The sequence below is a fragment of the Terrapene carolina genome, unplaced genomic scaffold, assembly GCF_002925995.2.
Source record: "Terrapene carolina triunguis isolate 2854851 unplaced genomic scaffold, T_m_triunguis-2.0 Scaffold58, whole genome shotgun sequence".
Taxonomy (NCBI): domain Eukaryota; kingdom Metazoa; phylum Chordata; order Testudines; family Emydidae; genus Terrapene; species Terrapene triunguis.
Genome location: NW_020664409.1, coordinates 100,683,081 through 100,705,209, shown reverse-complemented (window position 1 = coordinate 100,705,209; position 22,129 = coordinate 100,683,081). Strand labels below are relative to the sequence as shown.

The 22,129-nt window shown below is 39.7% G+C and overlaps 1 protein-coding gene across 2 annotated transcripts in view; it reads left to right on the top strand.

Annotated features, from left to right (window-relative positions):
• ZFAT (zinc finger and AT-hook domain containing) overlaps nucleotides 1-22,129 on the top strand; it is a 125,518-nt gene that overhangs the window by 48,382 nt on the left and 55,007 nt on the right. For both annotated transcript variants that reach the window (XM_026646675.2, XM_026646678.1), the window contains exons 5-9: nucleotides 3,419-3,572; nucleotides 4,404-5,872; nucleotides 7,236-7,468; nucleotides 18,215-18,302; nucleotides 21,351-21,500. In XM_026646675.2, the coding sequence (XP_026502460.1) occupies nucleotides 3,419-3,572; nucleotides 4,404-5,872; nucleotides 7,236-7,468; nucleotides 18,215-18,302; nucleotides 21,351-21,500 (2,094 nt within the window). The remainder of the gene's footprint in view (nucleotides 1-3,418; nucleotides 3,573-4,403; nucleotides 5,873-7,235; nucleotides 7,469-18,214; nucleotides 18,303-21,350; nucleotides 21,501-22,129) is intronic.

Genomic DNA, 22,129 nt, shown 5'->3' with positions numbered 1-22,129 from the left:
TTTAAGAAGGCTATTTAGCCACTGTATTAACCATTGGTCACTGCTTCCCAGGCAACAGAACTGCAGGGTCTGAATCCAAGTCAGACCTGCTGAGGTAATCATGGTTAGTACCAGGGGATGTTAGCTCAAACCCAGGTCTGAGAGTGAGAGAATCATATAATTCTTCCCAGGCCTGAGACCTGAGTGGGTTGCACTTGAGATCAAGAGGGAGTCTGAGATACAGATAGCCTGCTAACTTGACCAAGGACTGTGTCTACTGGGAACATACACTACCTGGCATAATGGGGCCCCTATTCTGATCAGGGCCTTTGAGTGCTACTAGTCTCTAAATGTGGTATGCATTGCAGGTATTAGTTGTAGAGCTGGTCAGAAAATGTTTATCTTTTCTGTGCTCTGCGCTCCCTGGCTAAACTACATCTCTCATGGTGCACTACCATCTCACCTCTTCATGAGCAACCTCAGTGCATCATAGGAGTTCCTGGCCACAATACGTCATGGAACATGTAGTCCTGCTGGGAAACCTGGCCCATAGAAGAGAATATGGGTAAAGCCCTGCAAATCTGTGGATATCTGCTTTATATCTGCGGATGTCCGCATCCAAATTTTGTATCCGCGCAGGGCTCTAAGTATGGGCATAAGGAACCTGAATTCATACTCCTAGGAATTGCTGTGGTGGTATTTTGAAATCAAAATTTTTGATTTTTGGAAGTTTGTTTTTTCAATTAAAAGTCAAAATTTTCCTGTGGAAAGCAAGCATTGCAAAAAAAACCCAAAGCAAACAAAAAAAACCCAAACCCTCCCTCCATTAAAAAACAGTTTTGATGGAAAATTTTTGGCCAGTCCTAGTTATTTACCTACCGACTAGCTTTCCTTCACTCAGAGACAGGTTTTAGAGTGGTAGCCGTGTTAGTCTGTATCAGCAAAAAGAACGAGGAGTACTTGTGTCACCTTAGACACTAACAAATTTATTTGGGCATAAGCTTTCGTGGGCTAAAACCCGAAAGCTTATGCCCAAATAAATTTTAGTCAGTCTCTAAGGTGCCACAAGTATTCCTCGTTCTTTTCTCTCTTCACTCAGAGTATCTAAGGTTTAATCTTGGCCTTTTTACAATTTATTTTTCAACTAAGTCCCTTTTTTTTAAAGTATTGCTTATTTTTTTTTGTAAAGGATAATTTCTTTAAAACCATCTGCTTGATTGGTGGGAAGATAATTACCTTAATTTTGTTACTTCATGATGCAAGGAAAATTTCATATGCACCGTTTTGTTTCTTTTCTCTCTCTCTCTCTTGCTCTCATAACATAATGGGAGTCTAGGTTTACAAAAAAATCATTCTTCTTACTTTATCTAAACAGTCCTATGTGACTTTACCTTTTAATTTTGTTCTCTCTGCTTTATTCTCTTATTTCCCAAACATCTTCGCATTTCATTTCATCCGTGTTCTTTCTTTTGGCACAAAAAGAAACAAGCTACTGTCGTCTTTCTCAGTTAGATCTTTCTTAGTTTCTAATGCTGTAAACTGAAATGTGATCAAATGCTGACATAAACAAACAAAAAATCTTTGAGACTTAATGCAGCCAATTGTGCATGAAGTAACTTATTTCAGCTAAGCTGTTTTAGGTCTAAGATTACACACGCACAAAATATGTTAAAAGAATATTAAGTTTGCAAAGTCAAGCACTCAAAAGTTAGGAAATGCCAGACTTAAGGTTGCATAGGTAACCTTAATATGTCCCTCTTTTGCATATGCATTATGATACAGTCTTTAATTACATAATCATATGCTACTTTTTTCATAGGACCGCTACCTTATTCAGTGCACAGGATGGACAGAACTCACTGAATGAGCAACTATTCAATATTTTGTTTTCTCCTTATTGTACACTGGGTGTCTCCATGCCTTATTTACTGCCCACTATTCAAACCCGCTAAAGACAGAATTATTAAATTCCTCATGGGCTTTTCTGTGGTGCTCATCACTATTGTATCTGAGTTCTTAACAAACATTTATTTGTCTTCCCAATGCCCCTGTGAAGTGAGGAGGTGGTATTGTCCCAATTTACAGATGGGGAACTGAGGTAACGAGATTTCTCTTCATGCCAATCCCCTTCCTCATTCACTGCACAGCTTCCAACTTCCTCAACAAATGAGTTAAGGATCATACAGACAACAGCCTCCTTTACTGTGTAATCCTGATTCATTCACAGAGCAGGTCCATTCTGTGCACTGAATGTGACAGAATGTGATGGTTTCCCTCACCAGCTTCCAGTCCTGGTCTCCTTGCACAGCCAGTCCCAGGCTCCTCTTTCTATCCTTTCCCTCATTCCTGGTCCAGCTTTTGTCCCCTCTGCATTTTAATTGGACAGCTTCCTCCTCCTCCTTGCTGACTGTTCTCCCTCTGCTGGCACCAGAGCACAGGAGACACAGGCTCCCTGCTCCTAGTTTCAGTGCCCAACCCTACCCTATTTGGGACGTTATTACAGGGAAAGTCCAGCTTTGCTTCTGTAGCACTGAGCTGGAGCATTCTCAGCTGCACTGTGGGGGTGGGGCATACGCAGTCTGATCAGCTATTGGATCTGTAAGAGGCTGGAGCACGCTCAGCAAGGAGGGGATATTCAGATCTCAGCTGCTAAACTCAGTCTCTACTGAGCATGTGCAAAATATGATCTTTTAAAAAAGCTTACAACTTGGCCAAACTCGGGCAGATTTTTGCAGGGACAACAAAAGGCACATCCCTGACAAAAAGCCCCACTTTCCCCCTTCAGCACCACATTTCAAGCCTCTGTTTCAAAGCAGGAAGGGTTTAGAGCTATTTTAAAAAAAAAAACGTTTGTTTTTTTTTAATACTGGTAAAAGTTATTTTTCTCTAGCCTTATTCTTGGAAATGGCTGTATCATTTTGGCTGAAATTCTCCCCAAAACTTCAGCCTGAGGCAGATACCCTGTCATGTAAAATTTCAGTTCAAATGATTAAATTCTGACAAAGATCTAAGCAACTGAAAACAGGATCTTATAATGGAAGTGTCAGGCAACCTTAACTGGCATCACTACCTCCACCTACCATACAACAAAGGTCTGCAATACAAGTACTATAGTTTTACTCTGTCTTTCTACTATTACATTCAAATAAGTAGAACAAACCAAAGTAAAATAGCATAATAGTCACAGGACAATTGCGTTTTAATATCACTATTTTAATAAATTAAATTAAATTAATGGAGATATCCTATCTCCTAGAACTGGAAGGGACCTTGAATGGTCATCGAGTCCAGCCCCCTGCCTTCACTAGCAGGACCAAGTACTGATTTTTGCCCCCAATCCCTAAGTGGCCCCCTCAAGGATTGAACTCACAACCCTGGGTTTAGCAGGCCAATGCTCAAACCACTGAGCTTTTTATTTTGTGTTTCATTTTAATTTTAGGAGCTACAAAAATTGTTCCAGTTGAGGCTGCTCCCCCAGAAATTGAATCAGCAACAAATCCTGAGACAGCAGTACCAGACACAGCTCAACGAAGAGGGTATCAAGAATATGCCATTCAACAAACACCATATGAGCAGCCAATGAAATCAAGCAGGTAATTTTAAAGTACTTGGGTTCATGTTAAATTTAGGAGTGACATGTTTCCTTATCCAGCGTCATGTAAATGGAAATTCCTCCATTTGTTTCCCTTATTTCAGCAGGCAGAAACAGATTATACATCAGGTGAGTCAGAGTAGCTAGACCATTAGAGTCTGTCAAATATTAAGAGTTAGAACAATATAAGAAGATAAAAATAGGTAAAGAATCATCATAACCTAAAGTAGCACCTTTGTCTATTGGAATTTACCCCTTTCTTTCGTTATCTTTAAATGGTTTAATATCTTATCCTTCAGCAACTTTGTGAGGCAGATGTTAGCTTTCTCTCAAGACAACCAATCTTGCCTTTATAAACTGAATAGCTATAAGTTCAATGAAGTTAACTATTACTGCTACCAAAACTGAGTCTCCCGAATGTCATATTTCCACAAGTGCTAAGACTGTAACTTTAACTGAGTTTCTGCAAATATGTTTACAGCATTTCCCCCTTAATTTTTCTAATAATAATAGTTCAGCACAAGAATGTTGGAAACTTAAACTTTAGAATCGGTTATTCCTGAATTTTTTAAAAAAAATAGATACAGGGGTTAAAATAAATTAGATGTGCAACGTACGGCAATTAGTTTGTGTGAGTCGTGTGTGTGTGTTGGGGGGGGGGGGGAGAAGCATATCTGTTAATTAAAAAGTTAGCATCTCCTCCCATCCATAAAATGAGGATTTTTATATGCCCTTAGTCCATAATATACGGTAAGGCTGCTTTGGCATATTTTGAAACTATATATCAGAATTCTAAAGATAACTATATTCTGGTTGTTTGGCTTCTTTCTAGGTTAGGTCCTACTCAGCTAAAAATTTTTACATGTGAATACTGCAACAAGGTGTTCAAATTTAAACACTCTCTTCAGGCTCATTTGAGGATTCACACAAACGAAAAGCCTTACAAATGTTCATACTGCAGCTATGCCAGTGCTATAAAAGCCAACCTCAATGTCCACATGCGGAAACACACAGGAGAGAAGTTTAGTTGTGATTACTGTGCATTCACCTGTCTCAGCAAAGGCCATCTCAAAGTCCATATTGAGAGAGTCCACAAGAAAATTAAGCAACATTGCCGCTTCTGTAAAAAGAAATACTCAGATGTCAAAAATCTAATTAAGCATATCAAGGAAACACATGACTTGCAAGACAAAAAAGTGAAAGATGTATTTGATGAGCTCCGCTTGATGACCCGAGAAGGCAAGAGACAACTGCTGTATGACTGTCATATTTGCGAACGTAAATTCAAAAATGAACTGGATCGAGATCGACACATGCTAGTCCACGGTGATGAAAGGCCCTTTGCTTGTGAGCTATGCGGCCATGGAGCCACAAAGTATCAAGCACTCGAACTTCATGTCCGAAAACATCCATTTGTGTATGTTTGTTCTGTGTGTTCGAAGAAATTCGTCAGTTCTGTAAGGCTCCGTGCACATATCAAAGAACTGCATGTAAATTTACAAGAGATTTCTGTTTTTAATAGTTCTATCAATCAGAGTTTCTGCCTTCTGGAACCAGGAGGTGATATCCAACAGGAAGCACTTGGAGAACAGTTTTCACAGACTGCAGATGAGTTCACGCCCCTAAGTGCTAATGCTCTCAGCGTACCAAAGCAATCTACTTGTAAAGATGAATCAAATACCATAGATGGAAGCCATAATGATCAGCATGGTGGTCTTCTGAAAATTGAGACTGCCCCTTCTTTAGAATTTGAAAACTCCCCAGTGGAGAATGTACCAGAAACACCATGTCAACCATCAACAGACCTAGCAGCACCAGACCCTCAATCAGACCTGGCTTCAGATCGTTTCTTACTTAAAAATGCTACCTGTGCTTCCAATGAGCTAAAGGCTTCTCATGAAAATGTACAGAAAGTCAGTCATGATAGTTCAGTGAATATGCAGGGTGAAGAAATTCAGCTGTTGTTGTCTGGAGGCAAAAGCTCTAATATAAGACAGAAAAATATAGACATTGAGAACCTTTCAGCTTCCGAAGAGAAAGTTCAACCCTTTTGTCTTAATGAATTAGAAACTAGCAAGTCACCAAATCAAAACACAGATGAGTCCACAAACCCTCCTACAGCATTAGATTCCAATACAGCCATCAGTCCACAGCTGGACTCTCATAATATGGTTTCTGATAATCGAAGTGGAGCTGTTGCCTTTATGCAGATATTGGACAGTTTACAAAAGAGACAAATGAACACAGACTTGTGTGAGAAGATCAGGAAGGTTTATGGAGACTTGGAATGTGAATACTGTGGTAAGGAGCAGTGGAATACTGTGAGTTAGTTCAAATAAGTCACATAGCAGTACTTTTTCATTGCATTCTGGTTTATAGTTTGGTGCATTTGTGTATCTTTTCATTTGTAGCAGTAGTAATTTCTGACTTAAGTACAAAGGTTCTGGGCTGGGTTCTGGTCCACTGAAATTATTTTGTGCTGCATAAGCAGTGCAAAATGAACTTAAATCTGCCAGGGAAACCTTGGAGAAGGCATGGCAAAGTGAGGTTCTGATATGCCTGATTCTCTGCTGGGGTAACATCCATGTGGGATGGTATGCTTGCAACGTAAGTTAAAGCTATTGTTTTCTCTTCCCCTCCCATGCCCCTTGCTGCTTTAACTTTTGCCGGGGCCAGGCAGAGCAGAACCAAGGAGTTGCATTCAGCTCACCGTCAGCCCATGCTCTCCATAGTGCTCAAGTTCTGTGTGGGCCATAATGGAGAATTCAGCCTTCAATGTTTCTGTAGTATGTAGAGATGTGTGTGTATATACACCAGACATGTCTGATGACATCTTCTGATAGCAAATAATGTAATGTTAAATTACTGATGTGGTTTCCCTTTTTCATAACTTTCTCAAACAAATTCCTTTGGGGTGGAAATTTTCAATACTTAATCTGATACCAAAGTTGTTGTGTTTTGGTGGAAGTTACAGAAGTGGGGAGTAGCATACACTTGTCTCCGATGTTCTGACTGAAAGTTTTGTGCTTGCATAATTCAAAAATGGAGAAAGTCAGAAACTCTGAACTTGTCTTGTTTATAGTGTTCATCACTGAGAAGGGAAAGGAATTCAAGTTTGAAGATATTCAGTATTTAAATGTAGAGTTATCCTTTAAAGTCAGCATATTTCTACAGGCATGTTCAAAGATTTTCTAATCACTTTTTTTCCTGGAGTTCTTATTTTAGAACAGTTTGGAACAAGAGGGTCAAGTGTCAACAAGGCCTCCTGACTTATTTATGGTTGGTTCAGCTAAACCATACTTGCTATGAATTCCTGCATTTTCATGTTTTAATTAGGGGCACACCTTTAAAAGCACTTCCTCATTAGGAACACGTTTGTTACGATATCCTGCATTAAGGGGTCCCTTGTTAAGATCTCTTTCTTTAGCACATGTCAATTAAGGAGGTGCCACAATTGTTATTTCTAAATATATTTGCATCAGTGAGATGTCTTAAAATAATTTTTTAACAGCTAACATTTCATTAAACACAAAAGGAAAGGATTCAGATGATGTGGCTTGAATTGAAATTGAATATGTATTTGAATTCTTTACAATATCAATTTAAAAAATATCTTCAGAAAAAAAACTTGTTTTCATGTTTGACTGTTTAATTTTATTTTTAGGCAAGTTGTTTTGGTACCAGGTGCATTATGACATGCATGTTCGTACTCACACTCGAGAGCATTTGTATTACTGTTCCCAGTGCAATTACTCCTCCATCACCAAAAACTGCCTTAAGCGTCATGTCATTCAGAAGCACAGTAACATTTTGCTGAAATGTCCCACCGAAGACTGTGACTACTCCACTCCAGATAAATATAAGCTCCAGGCACATCTTAAAGTTCACACAGAGCTGGTAAGTACAAACGAAATAGTATTTTTTTAATCTAAGTTCTATGTCATCATCAGAATTTTCAAAATCAAGTGACAATATTACATGATGACCTCTGCCTCTGTTCCCAAAACATATCTAATCTGTCTAACCTCTGTTCTTATATGACGCCCATCATTGATATAAAAAGGTGGTTCTTTGAGTGTTGGTCCCTAGGTGTATTCCACTGTGGGTATGCATGTGCTCCGTACGACTGAGATTGGAAGATTTTTACTAGCAGCGTCCATAGGTCCATGCCTGAGCCCTTTTCCTCTTTGAGCTCCAAATCAAAGGTATAAGGGACGGGATGGATTGGCTGCCTCTCCAGTTCCTTTCTACCATCCTTAGTTTGTGACAGAACTTCTTCAATGACTGCAGTGATATCTAGCTTGGCAGGCCTCAGTCAACGTGGTGGATATGGCCTCCTGCTCGATGGTGACAGCCCTCATATGGAGGGCTTAGTGGCTCCTGTCCTCTGGGTTCCCCGGGAAGGTACAAATTACAGTTGAAGATTAATCCTGTGAGGGAGAAAACCTGTTCTGTGAAAAGACAGATAACTCATTAGATTCACTGAAAAACTCAAGGGCAACCCTTGGTCCACTGGGAGTCTCCACTTCAGCACCAAAAAGTAAGTACCACAGGCCTCAACCATATAGAAAGACCAACACCTCAAACATTTTAACCAAAGAGGCTATGAACCACCAAGAAAACAGCCCAAGGTGCAATGTAGCAAACATAACATTTCCCCCCTTCCTCCTTCCAGCTCCCACCTCCACATAAGAAACTTCTGTCACGACCTTTGAGGGCTGCCAATCACTCCAGCTGTAATCTGTCCAGGGCTCCAATACCCAATTTGGTGGTCGCCTAACCTGTTCATCACATGATAACAACAGAATGAACTTGTACAGAAAAATGATAAAAGTCAAAAACATCCGGCACCCATGGGCGAACACTTTTCTCAAAGCTATCACACCATAGCTGACCTGTCAGCCCTCATCCTCAAAGGAAACCTGCACAACACCTTCCTGTAGATATGTGACATCTTTTGTGAGACTTCACCTTCATTGCCTGCAGGTTTGGCTTCAGATGGTTTACTTGCTGAGCAGACAGTGTGGACAAACTAGTCTTGTTTCCCCACAGAGCATGAGCTTCTCTGACTTGGTGGAGGAGCAAGTGTGTGTGTGGTCCCCTTCATTCCCCACCTCAACGGAGAAGACATTAATCATGGATGCCTGCTTATTAGGGTGGGGCAGCCATATAGATGAAAGTGCAGCCCAAAGGACATAGAGTCCTGGTTGCATATAAACCTCCGAGAACTGTGTGCAAATCCACGAGTCCTGCAAGTGATTCCCACCTTTCATACGAACGCTACATATTTGAGTGATGTCAGCCAAAATGACAACAGTGTTCTACATCAAAAAACGGGGAGAAAGATCCAGCCCTCTACGTATAGAAGCTGTCAATCTTTGGAACTGATATATTCACCGTCAAAACACTGCGTCCACAGTGCACCTTCCAGGGATACATAACATGCTGGCAGACAGCCTCAGCAGACACTTCTCCAAGGATCCCGAATGGCAGTTGCGTGTAGCTGTAGTACAGAGCATATTTCGCCAGTGGTGGTCTCCATCTTGGGACCTGTTTGCATCTCAAGAGAACTGAAAATGCATGATCAACTGCTCCAATGGAGCTCAAGGTTAGGGCTCCAGAAGAGAGAGATTCCTAGTTCCTTGGTTGAGACAGTTGGTGTATACCTTCCTGATGAGCAAGACAGAGCAGTGGTCATCCTGATTGCTCCCAGATGGTCCAGACAGTTCCTCAACATTCTTCAGATGTCAGCATGCCATACATTAGTATCCATGCCATACATTCCCGGACCTTTTGACCCAGGACAGTGGCAAGGACAGGCATCCTAATCTGGCTTTCCTCCCCCTGACAGCTGGGTATTTTGATGAGCGTTGAACCTAGACATGACACATTCAGAAGCTGTTCAGTCTATCCTTAACAATATAGGAAGGAATCCACTAGAGAGTAACACACAGCTAAGTGGAAAAGGTTCCATGTTTGGGGTTATCTGGCTATGATGATATCAGATGACTTTGGCACCCCACCGTATCAGAGTATCTTCTTTCCTTAAAGACTTCAGGTCTTTCCCTTCACTCCCTCTGGGTACACTTAGTAGCTATTGCCACCTGTCATTTTCCTATTGACAACCTCTCCATCTACATTCATCCTGTGACTTTATGATGTCTGAAATGTCTGGTCCAAACCTTCTTTCCTGTGATGAATCCTGCTCCATCATGGGACCTCAGTCTGGTCATCTCAGCATTAAAAAGGCTTCTATTTGAACTCCTCGCCTCATACTCTTTGACCCACTTATCTATGAAGCTTGTCTTTCTGGTCTGTATCACCTCAGCTCGGTGGGTAGGTGAGCTGGGGGCCCTTATGGCTGATCCACCATACACAATCTTCTATAAAGACAAAGTTTCTCCAAATTTACTCCCAAAGTAATCTCAGATTTCCATGTGAATCAAACAATTCACTTACCTGTCTTCTTCCCAAAACCTCACATCACCAGTGAGAATAGGAGACTTCATTCTCTAGATATCTGTCGAGCTTTGGCATTCTACCTACAAAGAACAAAATCTTTTAGGAAATTGCCTAGACTGTTTGTTTATATCCTTTGCTGAATGAATGAGAGGGGAAGCAGTCTCTTCCCAGGGACTTTCAAAGTGGATTCCAAGCTTCATTCTGCTGTGTTATGAGTTAACAGACAACCATCCACCAAGGCCTCTTCGATAGCCTCCCTTCAAGATGTTCTGTTACTGACATCTGTAAAGCAGCAATATGGGGTTCTATCCATACCTTCACATGACATTACACCCTGGTGCAAGCTTCTGTAATTGACACATCTTTCACCACATCAGTCCTGCAGGCATTGATACCATAGAGGCCTGTGCATTCTCCTCTGCAATTAATACTGCTTCTCAGTCACCCACAAAGGAATACAATAAGGACCATCACATGAAGAAGGAGAAGTAACTTATCTTGTACAGTAATGGAGTTCTTCGAGATGTGTGGTTCCTACCCACCCTCCTGTATTCCATGACCCGCCCTCCTTCCCTTCTGCTTCAGAGCCTTACATATGATTTATGCTAGAGAAGGAACTGGAGAGGTGGTCTGTCCACACCACCCTTATATCCTCTGTTCAGAGTGTGAGGAAAGGAAGGGCTCAGGCACAGACCAACAGACACTGCTAGCAAAAATCTTCTGGTCTGAAGCACGTGGAGTGCATATGCTCCCACAATGGAATACAGATGGGGACCACACATCTTGAAGAACTCTAGTTACTGTATAAAGTAAGCAACTTCTCTTTTTCATTCCCTTGTGGTGGCACCTGCTGCATCTAACCAGGCTGCCATTATATACCAGGTAACATCTCAAGGCTTCGAATGTATTTTTTTACTTGCCTGGTAACTGATTCTTTTGTAGTTCCTGCAGCTAAGGAGAGATCAGAGAGGAAAAGTATGTTGGGATAAGGAGTCTAGAAAGATGACCTGCTTGTTGGTAAAACATGATTTCTTCTCTTGAGGTGGAGGGTTGGTACTAGAAAAATATCATGTGGCATGTGAGAGAGATGTTTCCGTGTATGAGACATACAAGGCTGCTATCTTCAGTTAACTTCACACATTTGCACTACATTAGTCTCTTTATTTGACAGCTTCAGGACATGCCCACTTCAGAACAGTCGTGCCCTCCTCAGATCCACCTTGTTAGATGGTTGTTATTGCTAGTAACAAGTGTGAAGGTTTATATTGACAATTCTTGAAAGAGATAAAAACTTATTTACCTAATAACGCTGGTTCTTCGATTAGACTGTCAATATAGATCTACAATCCCTTCCCTCTCCTCCCATGTTTTCATAACTTATATAGTTTCTGAGTAAATAGAAGTCACCTCAGGACAACTGAGACCGCAATAGCGCGTCTTCACCAGACGCACTACAGTGGTGCAGCTGCACCGATGTAGCACTGTAGAGTAGATCTGTCCTGAGTAAGTTCTCCTTAGGGAAGACTTAGGGCTGTCATAGCAGAGGTTTGCATGATAGGATGAAATGCATTGGTAGACACACATGGAAAGGATTGCACAGCAACATACAGCACTGGCCAGCTTTAGCCAATTAGTAATAATTATTCTCTATTGAGGAGTGAAAGACATTTTTCTTTTTTGTTTTTATTGCTGTAAAATGATAAAAATGTCATGAGTCAAACTATCAAAATACAAGAGGTTTTTCTTCTTCAAATTGTAAGATACAATGATAAAAACATTTTAAGTAGGTTGGGAAGGAAATGAGAGAGAGAGAGAGAGAGAGAGAAGATGGTGTGTGGAGGGAGAAAATTAATAGGGAGACCATAGAATCTTGATGGAAAGTTTGAAGTGCTGTGATACGTTAGCAATACTTTGACTTGGTGATGAGGTGAATCCCGTTGTGCCAGAGCAGGAGCTTTGTGACATTGGGCTGTTTCTTGCATTATTCATTTCAAGAATAAGTAGTGCTGTCTGTTTCCTTTTTTGGCTTCTCTCGTCTTCATTTTTGACATTTAGACATATCTTTGTGTTTTTTATGTAAGCTACTGCTTGTCTAAAACTATTGAGACCCCTGGCTATGAGTACAAGTTTCTTGTAGGCTTCTATATTAATTTACTGTTTATTTTATTAGCATGATAGTCATTTTTTTATCTGAAAGAGCAGTAGCAAAAAAATATTGCTCTGTGGGGAAGAAACAGTGCTATGCTGTGCAAAGCTGAAGACTGAGGGCAATATTCACAACGGAGGGAACTATTTTTCCTGAGGGTTAATTCTTAACTTGTTATTGCCTCCTGCCGCAAGCCAGTATCAGTCTCTTTTACTGATTTATTTTTATCTCTTCTTGCCCTCCCAACCGTACTTCCCTTTGTGCCTTACCCATTCTTCTGCCTCCCTAACCACTTGTCTCTTTCCTTAGTTCCTCTTCTTTATGGCCAACTTGTCATCAGGCTCCCTTGTTTCAGAGGAATCAAATTTCAGGGCTGAGGGTTCATTACCAAAAATGTTCTGCTGTCTGTTCATCCCCAGTCTTGGGCTTTTAAGGCATTAAGAACCACCAATACCTTGAATTGTATTCAGAAGCACCAGTTGATATTACAACTGGGATGGGTTTTTAAATTTTTTTGCATAGTGGCCAGGGCATTGAATAGTCAGGTCATATTCATTCATATGAATTAGCAATCTAATCTGTGCAATATAGATCAAATGAGGATAATTTTACAAAGGTTTGTATAGCCCTTTCAGAGAACCCATTTGTTCTAGGGTGATTAATGGAAGGAATAATAGATACTTGTGTTGAAAATTACTGCAGTCTTAATGTGTATACTTCTGAGTCACTCAGAATCAAAGTGTGGAGAAAACTTGATGTCAAATAAATATTCATATCATTTTCATCATTAATATTTACTTAGTGTATACTTTTCAGGGAGGGAGCCATCAGCCATTTTTGTGTGTGTTTGCACCGTACTGTAGTGGGGCCTTAATACCTAACTGAGTCCTCTAGGTGCTACCCAAATACACATAATGAATAGTAATATCAGTCTCTGCAGGTTTTTCCTCCAAATGAAATAAGTATCCCTAGTACAAAAAAGGAATACAAATTAATTCTTCATTCTGTACCACCTTTGTCTAGTTTGGACCTGAATAATTTCTGTGTACTCATGGCCACAAGGAGATTTATGCCAGGTTCACCCTGATGCATTTCTTGAACTGTGTCAATTATTAGGAAAACTGCTAGCAAAATCATTCTAGTAGTAAAAACAGCAGGCAACATCCAGCCCCATTGAAGTCAATGGCAAAACTTCCAAAGACTTCAGTCAGGTCAGGATTTCACTCAGTGTATACAAAGGAGAGGTTTGTTACATCACGTAGTTGCTTGCCATTTCAAAGAGCATCTCCACTGGCATGTGCTATATCATATCCTACTATTGTTGGTTTCTAGTGTATCCAGGCTAAGGTCAGGTTCAGCACTTTTGCTTCATTAAATAAATTTCACAGTGGTCTGTCCATATTTTAAGTGCTGCATATCATAAGACTGGGATTTTTTTAAATGCCTGTATACTAGTGCACTTACCCATTTAATTAATCTTGAAGCTTGCATGTACTTCAGGGAAGCAATACACTGATCCAATGGACTGTTCTTTGTGTGTAGAATTCGTAATATATCTGGTGATTTGTTTGTAGCAAGATTTGAATACATTCATATAATGAAAGGCATATGTGTAAATGGCCTTATGTTGTAATGAAGTATAGCATAGTTAAAGAAATTCCACCCACTTGTAATAGACTGCTTAATTCACAAGGTTTGAGAGCATTTATGAATCTGATTCTTTTGTCTTCACAGAGTGAGAAATCTAACTGTTTTTCTTTGTTTAGAAATTATTTTATCTTTTTAAGCTTCTTGCATTTTCTCTACGTTAGTTAATAGGGACATTAAGTAAGGCTCCGTCTTCACTTAAACTGCTGCAGCTGTGTCCCCGTAGCGCTTCAGTGTAGACACTCACTAAAGCAATGGGAGAGGTTCGCCCATTCCTGTAATGAATCCACCTCCACAAGAGGCGGTAGCTAGGTTGGGAGAAGAATTCTTCTGTCAACCTAGTGCTGTCGACACTGGGGTTAGGTCAGTTTAACTATATCGTTTAACTATAACTAAACAATGTAGCTGGGTTGACCTATTTTTTTATTGTAGACCTGGCCTAAGTCTCAGGAACTGGTTTGATTTTGAAATTGAAGTAGCTGACTGGATCGTGCTGCCAATCTATAACAAAGGTAGAGCTAGCTCACAGAACACTTTGCCTTTTTGTGTCCTTCAGAAAATCTTCAAAGGCATTTAAAAGGCAGGTATCCGGATAAGGCATAGGATAAATTACGTTTATTCTTACAAAAGGGAAAAAAATCAGATGTTGTGAATGTGCTGGGGGCATTATTACATCTGACCTCCATCTGAGTCCTTTTCACACCTTTGTCATCATCCATGACAAGGGCACTCAGAATAGCAAGAGCTGTGATGGGGACCTTTGGGACTCTGCATTTATGACCTGGGTAAGCTCTGAAATGCTTAATTTGTAACAGAGGAATTCTTAAGGGCTGGCTCTGAGAGTGACAGGGTTACTCTGAAGGACTAGTGCTGTAACAAGCTCTCAGAAGGAGAGTGACAGGAATATTCTTAGACTCAGAACTAGATGATGCAACCCTGTGAAACTCTGTGGCGCTGACTTGGACAAACAACTCTGAAAGGTTCAGCTTCAGCTGGATGCACTCCATAGGATTATGGAGGTTGACAAGGTGTACTTTGAAGGCACTGTGTACTGAGAAGTGCAATCTCTGTGTGAGACCTACAAAGAACACAGTTTTTGAAGAGCATATATTATAGAACTTAGTAAAGATGACTTTCTAACTGCCCAAGGAAATAGATTTTGACTACATTTTTTTTTGAAAGGCTTTGATGTTAAAATCAGTCATCGTGGAAAAATATTATTGTTGGTACTGTAGCTCTACATGTATTTACTGGTAATTTGAAAATAAGATTCTCTGTCAGTTATATAGGTGTGTATTTATAAATTTGTGTAAAGTATATGTGTCTCTGTATGTTCTGTACAAACACCTCTGTGTTTATAGGCCCAGAAATATCCATATGAGTCCATATAACTCAACTTAATACAGTATTTACCTACCAAAAGCTACATCAGAAGAATGTCCCCTTTGTGACAGAAAGCAAAGCAAGAGTGAAATGTAATGTGGTCGCCATTTTCAAACTTGGGGCCTAAATGTAGATATCTAAATTTAATGGGAGCTGCGGGTGCCCAACACCGCTTATAAATCAGAGTACTTATTTAAGTGCCTAACTTTAGGCAACCAGTTTTGATAATTTTGGGTGCATATGTTCCTCAGAGCTGGAAAAATAGATATGAGTACAACCATTTGTGCACTGATATTGGTGGGAATGTTTTTCCACTTAACTTTAACATCCTTAATATTTCTTTCTGTCCTGAATATAACATTTCTTTGAAAGTAATTCCTGATGAGTTTTTCAATTTATTTAGACTTCTAAAATAAGAGGTGCCTATCTAAATGCTGCAGACACCTCTGAAAATACTTAACAGTACAATGAACCGGAAAAAAAGCTCAACATCCCTATGCTGTTAATTAATATATATTTTATATTTTGTTTAAACATTATGTATAATAGGATATGTGGTGAGATTCAGGAATAAATTGAGATCCACCAATTCATTTCACATAGGTCACTGTGAACAGCCACTAGATCAGAATAATCTTAGCATTGCATATGTTTTTAAAACTCTAAATATAAACACTGAAAAGCAAGGGTTCTCAAACTTTTTTTTCTGGAACCCCCTTTGAAAATATTTCAGGCTGTTACAATGCCCCTCAAAAAGTGAGACCTCCCCTCTCCCTCCCATACCACACCATCCTTACTTCTGCACTGCTGCTGGTGGTGGCACTGCTTTCAGAGCTGGGCACCCGGCCAGAAGCCACCGCTCTCGTGACCCTCCCCTACAATAGACCTCCTTTTAGATTGGGACCCCCAGTTTGAAAAACACTGCTGAAAAGGAATCCAGCATTTGGAAAGATAACTTTTAATGCAAATATTAGTGTGGAATTGTAACATACTAATGTCTATCATTTTAGATAGTGTGAAGTCTGGTGCTGCAAAGTCAGTTGTGGCAGATTGGGGTCTAATGGGGCTATGCCTCTTGCTCTCATCGCCACTCCTCAAATTAATAGTTCTTTGAGGTGCCGCTGCATATTCTCCATTTGTGAGATCAAGTCACCTGCACTGCAAGCTTCCAACATCTTCTAGTGAACATTGTCCACTGGGACTATTTACTCCTCCCTCCTTTTCCCCATATGGAAACTTTTGATGATATAAAAGCGTGAGTGTTCCTAGCCACCTTTTAGTTTCTAACTACCAGAGGTACAGCACGCTCAGATTGTATGCAGTATCCTTAATGCTTTCTTTTGCCATTCGGGGAATATTTTTGTTTTTCTTAGATTGTCAGTTAATTAGCTTTTCTTAAGTAGAAGAAGAAAGAAGAGGATGCTTGTACAGCATGGGTATTGCCTGAACTCACAAAGGTAGGAAGGCTGCCTCATGCCCCTATCCCTGGAGAAGGCTTTTCAGGTTCAGTCAGCTAAGTCTGCCATTTAGGATATTCTAATAGAAAGGAGGAAACAATCCACCAGATTCCTCTCTAGGATGAAATAGGAAAGATTCTCCATCTTGGATACCTAGCAGGCCTGTATCCTTCAGAGGCTGTTATCCGCAGTATCCTGGACTAGTTCCTCCATTTGAAGCAAACAGGAAGACTATCTGTTCAATTAAGTGTTGTTCTGTGTGCAATATTGGTATGTTATCTTTCCAGGCTTACACACTATTTACACTCCCCACAATCAAAGGCCTAATCCATGCGTACCCACCAGTTCAAGAGTCACCTCCATCATGACTGGCATCTCTCTTGGAACCCACAAAGGACTGCTCATTTTACTATTTTTATTCTCTCTCGAAACTGCTTTCCTGGTGACCATCACCTCAGCAAGACGGGTTAGCGAGATTCCAGCTCTATTTGCGGATCCACTTTATAGAGTGTTCCATGGGGATAAAGTGCAGCTAAGATCTCTTCCAAAATTCCTCTCCACCTCACAAATGAAAAATGTTATGCAACTATTGACAACTAAGGGCTGTCCAACAAATTGTTTATAATGGTGATGTTTGTATTAGTGAAGATAAACTCATGATATAGACCCTGATTTATTAAAGCACTTAAGCATTTGTTTATGTCCCCTGGAACTTGGGTAAGAATCTCTTATTGTGTGTTTATGCAGTACCTAGCACAAAAGGGTCCCAGTCTTAGTTGGGGCGTCTAGTGCTACAGTAATAAAAAATAATAATGTTACATATGCAAAAGAAAACAAAGATCTTGCTAGCACACTCCCTAATTCCATTTGACCTATAGTATCAAAAATGTTTTTATAAGTAACACTTATGAAACTCTGACAAAAATTTTTAACTTGAAACAGTTGAATAATAATAATATATTTGTATTTAGTGCTGAATATTTATCTGGCATTTCGAAACCATAGACCCTGGTTTTCTAATGAAATCTGCCATAATCACCTTATGTTCTAGCAAAGTCCCATTGAACTGTGGTAGAAAGGTATGTCCTGGCTGAGGCCTGCAGAATTAAGGCCACAATGAGATCTGTTCCTTTGGCTTTGGAAGGATGGATTGATCAAATGATGAAAAAATTGAATACTCCTGCTCACATCAAACCCTTCATCTTTCCTTCTGATCTGTGACTTGTACAGTAATATTTCACCTCCCAATTCTGTAAAGAGTTAGGTAGATCATAATGCTTTAATTTATTTAACATTTTCCCCATGTGCTACAAATCAAAGTACTAAATCATCCCAGGATTAATGACATGGGATTTTTAGAATAATTGTATATTACACCTTCATTATATTTCATTATAATAATGGCATTAGCTTTTCATAATGCTCAGTGCGATTCACATATGAGCATTTTGGTTGTAACTTTGTTGGGAGCCATATATGATTCAGTGTGTAATGAGTGTAGTAATCAGCCCAGTGAACGCCTAATGTAATCTCTTCCTTTCCTTTAAGGACAAAAAGAGTTATTCCTGTCCGGTGTGTGAGAAGTCATTTTCTGAAGATCGACTTATAAAATCACATATCAAGACAAATCACCCTGGTAAGACAAACCACAATAACATTTCTACATCTAGTGCAACAGAGGAAGACTGTCCTGGAGTAAGCAATATAACGCGATTGCTCTCTGTAAAAAATTACATTCTTATTCTAAACTAGTTATATTAAAACTTCAGTAGAGTTTACAGATCTTTAGGGATTAGATTGTAAACATACAATACGCTAATTTGTGGCGTGGGAACAGAGTAAAAGGGCGTGTTGTGTGATATTTATGGGCTTTACACTGCAACATGCTGAGCCCTCTGTCCCTGATTCAGCATAGCACTTAAGCATCTCAATTATCCCATCAAAGTAAATTAAACTATTTGTGTGCTTAAAAGCTACTGCTGGATTGGGTTCTGAGTCCTCACCACCTTGCAGGATCCAGCCCTTCTTGTCTGTTAAATAAAAAGCTAGCTTTTCATGGTGATACTCTTTGACAATTCTACATGCTAGTGTCTATTCTATTTATACATCAAAGGATATTTATTATTCAATAATATCTACTGTTCAAGCCAAAAAGGGCCCTGATCATAAAAAGGGTGAATCACAGTGGCCCTGTCTAAACTTGGTAAATAGGTACATTTAAAAAAAAAAAAAAAAATCTTAGCTGACACATTTTAATTTACACATTTTTAAACACTGCTTGGCACCTAGCATAGACATTGTTTAACACTTTTTAATAACGTGTTAGCTGGTCATGGCCAAGCCTCTAGTGTGTGTGTGTGTGTGGGGGGGGGGCGGCCAAGGGGAACCAGCTAATTTAAGCATAACTGTCTGAAATACATCACAGCAGGTCAGGCCATAGTCCAGTGTAATCCTACTGATAGTAGTCAGTCCGGGATGCTTACTTTCAACAGTAACCATTGCAAGATTTTCCCTACCTCTGAGTCATATCAGCACCACATGCTCTATATTACTGTTGTTAATTTGTATTATGGATGGTGCCCAGAAGCCGCCAATCAGAATTGGGGACCAAATGTGCTAACGGGTGCAAACATGTAGTGAGATATGGAGTGGGTAGCATTTTCAAAAGCAGCCAAGTCCCATTGAATGTCAGTTTGACCCATCATTCCTACCCTGACGAGGTCACAGTGAAAAGAAAGACAAAGAAGCATGAAGGGTGAGGGAAGTGGGTATATCAAATACACCTCTACCCCGATATAACGCGACCCGATATAACACAAATTCGGATATAACGTGGTAAAGCAGTGCTCCGGGGGCGCGGGGCTGCGCGCTGCAGCGGATCAAAGCAATTTAAATATAACACGGTTTCACCTATAACGCGGTAAGATTTTTTTGGCTCCCGAGGACAGCATTATATCGGGGTAGAGGTGTATATAAACAAATTATTGTAGACAAATATACATTTGCTTTTTTAAGAGAAGTAGAATACTACATACATTCATACAAGCCATCCCAATTGCTTGAAAATGTAGTCATTGTTTATTTTCTGAATTGTTTTGCTTGTGTCTGTACTGGAGGGTGAGCTGGTTGGGTCAGGAAACATTCTGTAAACTGCTAGCCCAGTGCTGCATACTTAACTAATAAAAATAAGGAAGGTTAAAAATCTGCTCAATTTTAGTATTTAAGGCCTATAATTTTTTTCCTTAGATGAAGAGTGGATCCTATCAGAACTTTGCAAAAAGCACAGCATGTTTAATAGAGACACTTCAGTGATATATTAAAGAAACGTTATTAAGATACACAGAACCTTTGCAAGCTAATATACAACAAAAGACTATTTGTAATTAGATTTTAAAAGAAAAATATTTGCATAACACTTTCCCATGTATCCTCTCTTTGTGGTCATCAGGGATTATTATTATTTTTTGATCGCAAGCATATTTCCATTCAAAACAAAATTGACATTAAGGGGTGTTAAAGGTCCTGATAGCATAAAGTGACAAGTGCTGGAACTGAGTGAATGCAATTGTTTTTTAAAATGCAGAGGCAAGAGAATAAAGATGAAAGGCAAAACAAGATAATGTTCAAAGGATTTGAGTTTTAGAAGAACTTATCAAAAATTAATTTAAACCGAAACCATTTCTTATTTATCATAAAGTAATATTTCTGACAGCTTTTCCCTCCCCTCTGACTCTGATGTCAGCCAACCTGCTCTCAGTCTTTTTTTCTTGTTCAGCAAGCAGAAAACCTGATATTTTTACTTCCCCAGCCAGCACTTCTGCTTGTTCCAAGTTTCTGGACAATAGACGTAAAATCTGGGCCTGATTGACGTCACTGGGGCTAGGATTCCACTTTAGTTTATTTAGGATTCCATCTGTTCTCAATGCTTAAAGTTTCTGATCACAATAAGAGTCATATACACATAACATTTAACTATTATAATTTAGTACCATGTAGTAGGAAAGTATTGAAAGTCCATCATTGATGATTGGAACTGTTAAAGAACATTAAGTAATGTCTCTTAGCATGTGTGGTTAGGATTTTTAATTTTTTAAATAATAAAGCCTAACTATTTAAAGCTATTTTGACATCTCTAGAGTATTAGGCTACTCATTTTTTCCTTTTAAATGAAAGACCAGATTTTCAGAGGGGTTGAATGACCACAACTCAAACTGAAGTTTAGAGAAGCTGCAGGTGCTCAGCGCTTCTGGAAATCTCAAGTGAAACCTTTAACAAATGTTGTAAACCTGTTCGAAGATATTGAAACTTTATAAATATTTGCGTCTAAATGTTGCCTTATTACCTATTGGGGTACTGAGAATATTCATAGCTGGAAAATGACTTCTGACCCAGTGGTGCATGCAGGCTCTAATTTGTCACTGAAGCAGTAAGTCCCTGCGCGGGGATACACAGTGAATAAGTCAGTGTTTAATGCAGGAAAAATACATAAATTAATAAGGCTGTTTTCTTTGAGCTGGCCTTGTCTGTGTGGAAAGTTTTTTTTTAAAAAAAAGTAAAGCTACTTAAATAGACACAAGTTAGGAAAAATCTAGATCTGCAATATTTTATTTTATATAGTATATCTTGGAGCAAATTCAGTGCATGCCTGTCTGGAATGCCTTGTTTTCGTGCATATTTTTTCCAGAGGTCTCAATGAGCACCATCTCAGAGATTCTCGGCAGGAGGGTTCAGTTGAAAGGATTAATTGGAAAACGAGCTGTGAAATGTCCCTATTGTGATTTCTATTTTATGAAGAATGGCTCAGACCTTCAGCGTCATATCTGGGCTCATGAAGGTAATGATGTTCAATTTTAAACTTTAATCCACATCATTTATTTTATATTCCTTGCTTATGGTCCCTTAATTAATATAGTAAATAATAAATTGAAAGCGAATGACATTTCAATCCTATTCATGTTTGTTTAGTACTCTGTACACAAGCCAGTCCTGTAGGAGAATTTGAAGTTTCCTGTTGTCTCTTAATAAAGTTTTTCTATTTGAAGTCAAAGTAAAAGTTCAGTAAACCTGTTTGTTGGGTTCTAGTTCCTACCGAACTACACGTCTTGTGATTCCCTGTGTCAATCACACGGGGTTGTCAGGGAAGGGTAGTACCTCTGATGGGGGAGCAGTCGTACTCCTAGGAGTAGCTCATCCACTTTGGTCCGCACTTGACACCCAGCTCTCACCTGTGGCTCCAAGTAGCTGTCAGCATGCGACAGCGGCCACACCCCGGAGACCATCTCGACTGGTGGGCTAAACCCAGGTGAAGGTAGCCGATGAGTATGAGACTCTCGGTGAGTTAAGGCCTGTCTACCCATTGCATGCGAAGGCTGGATCCAGCTGACTGGATCCAGCCTTCTGCCAAAGCAGATGAAATACAGGCATATGCGGACAGGAACGACTATAAGCAGTTTTATGAAGCCC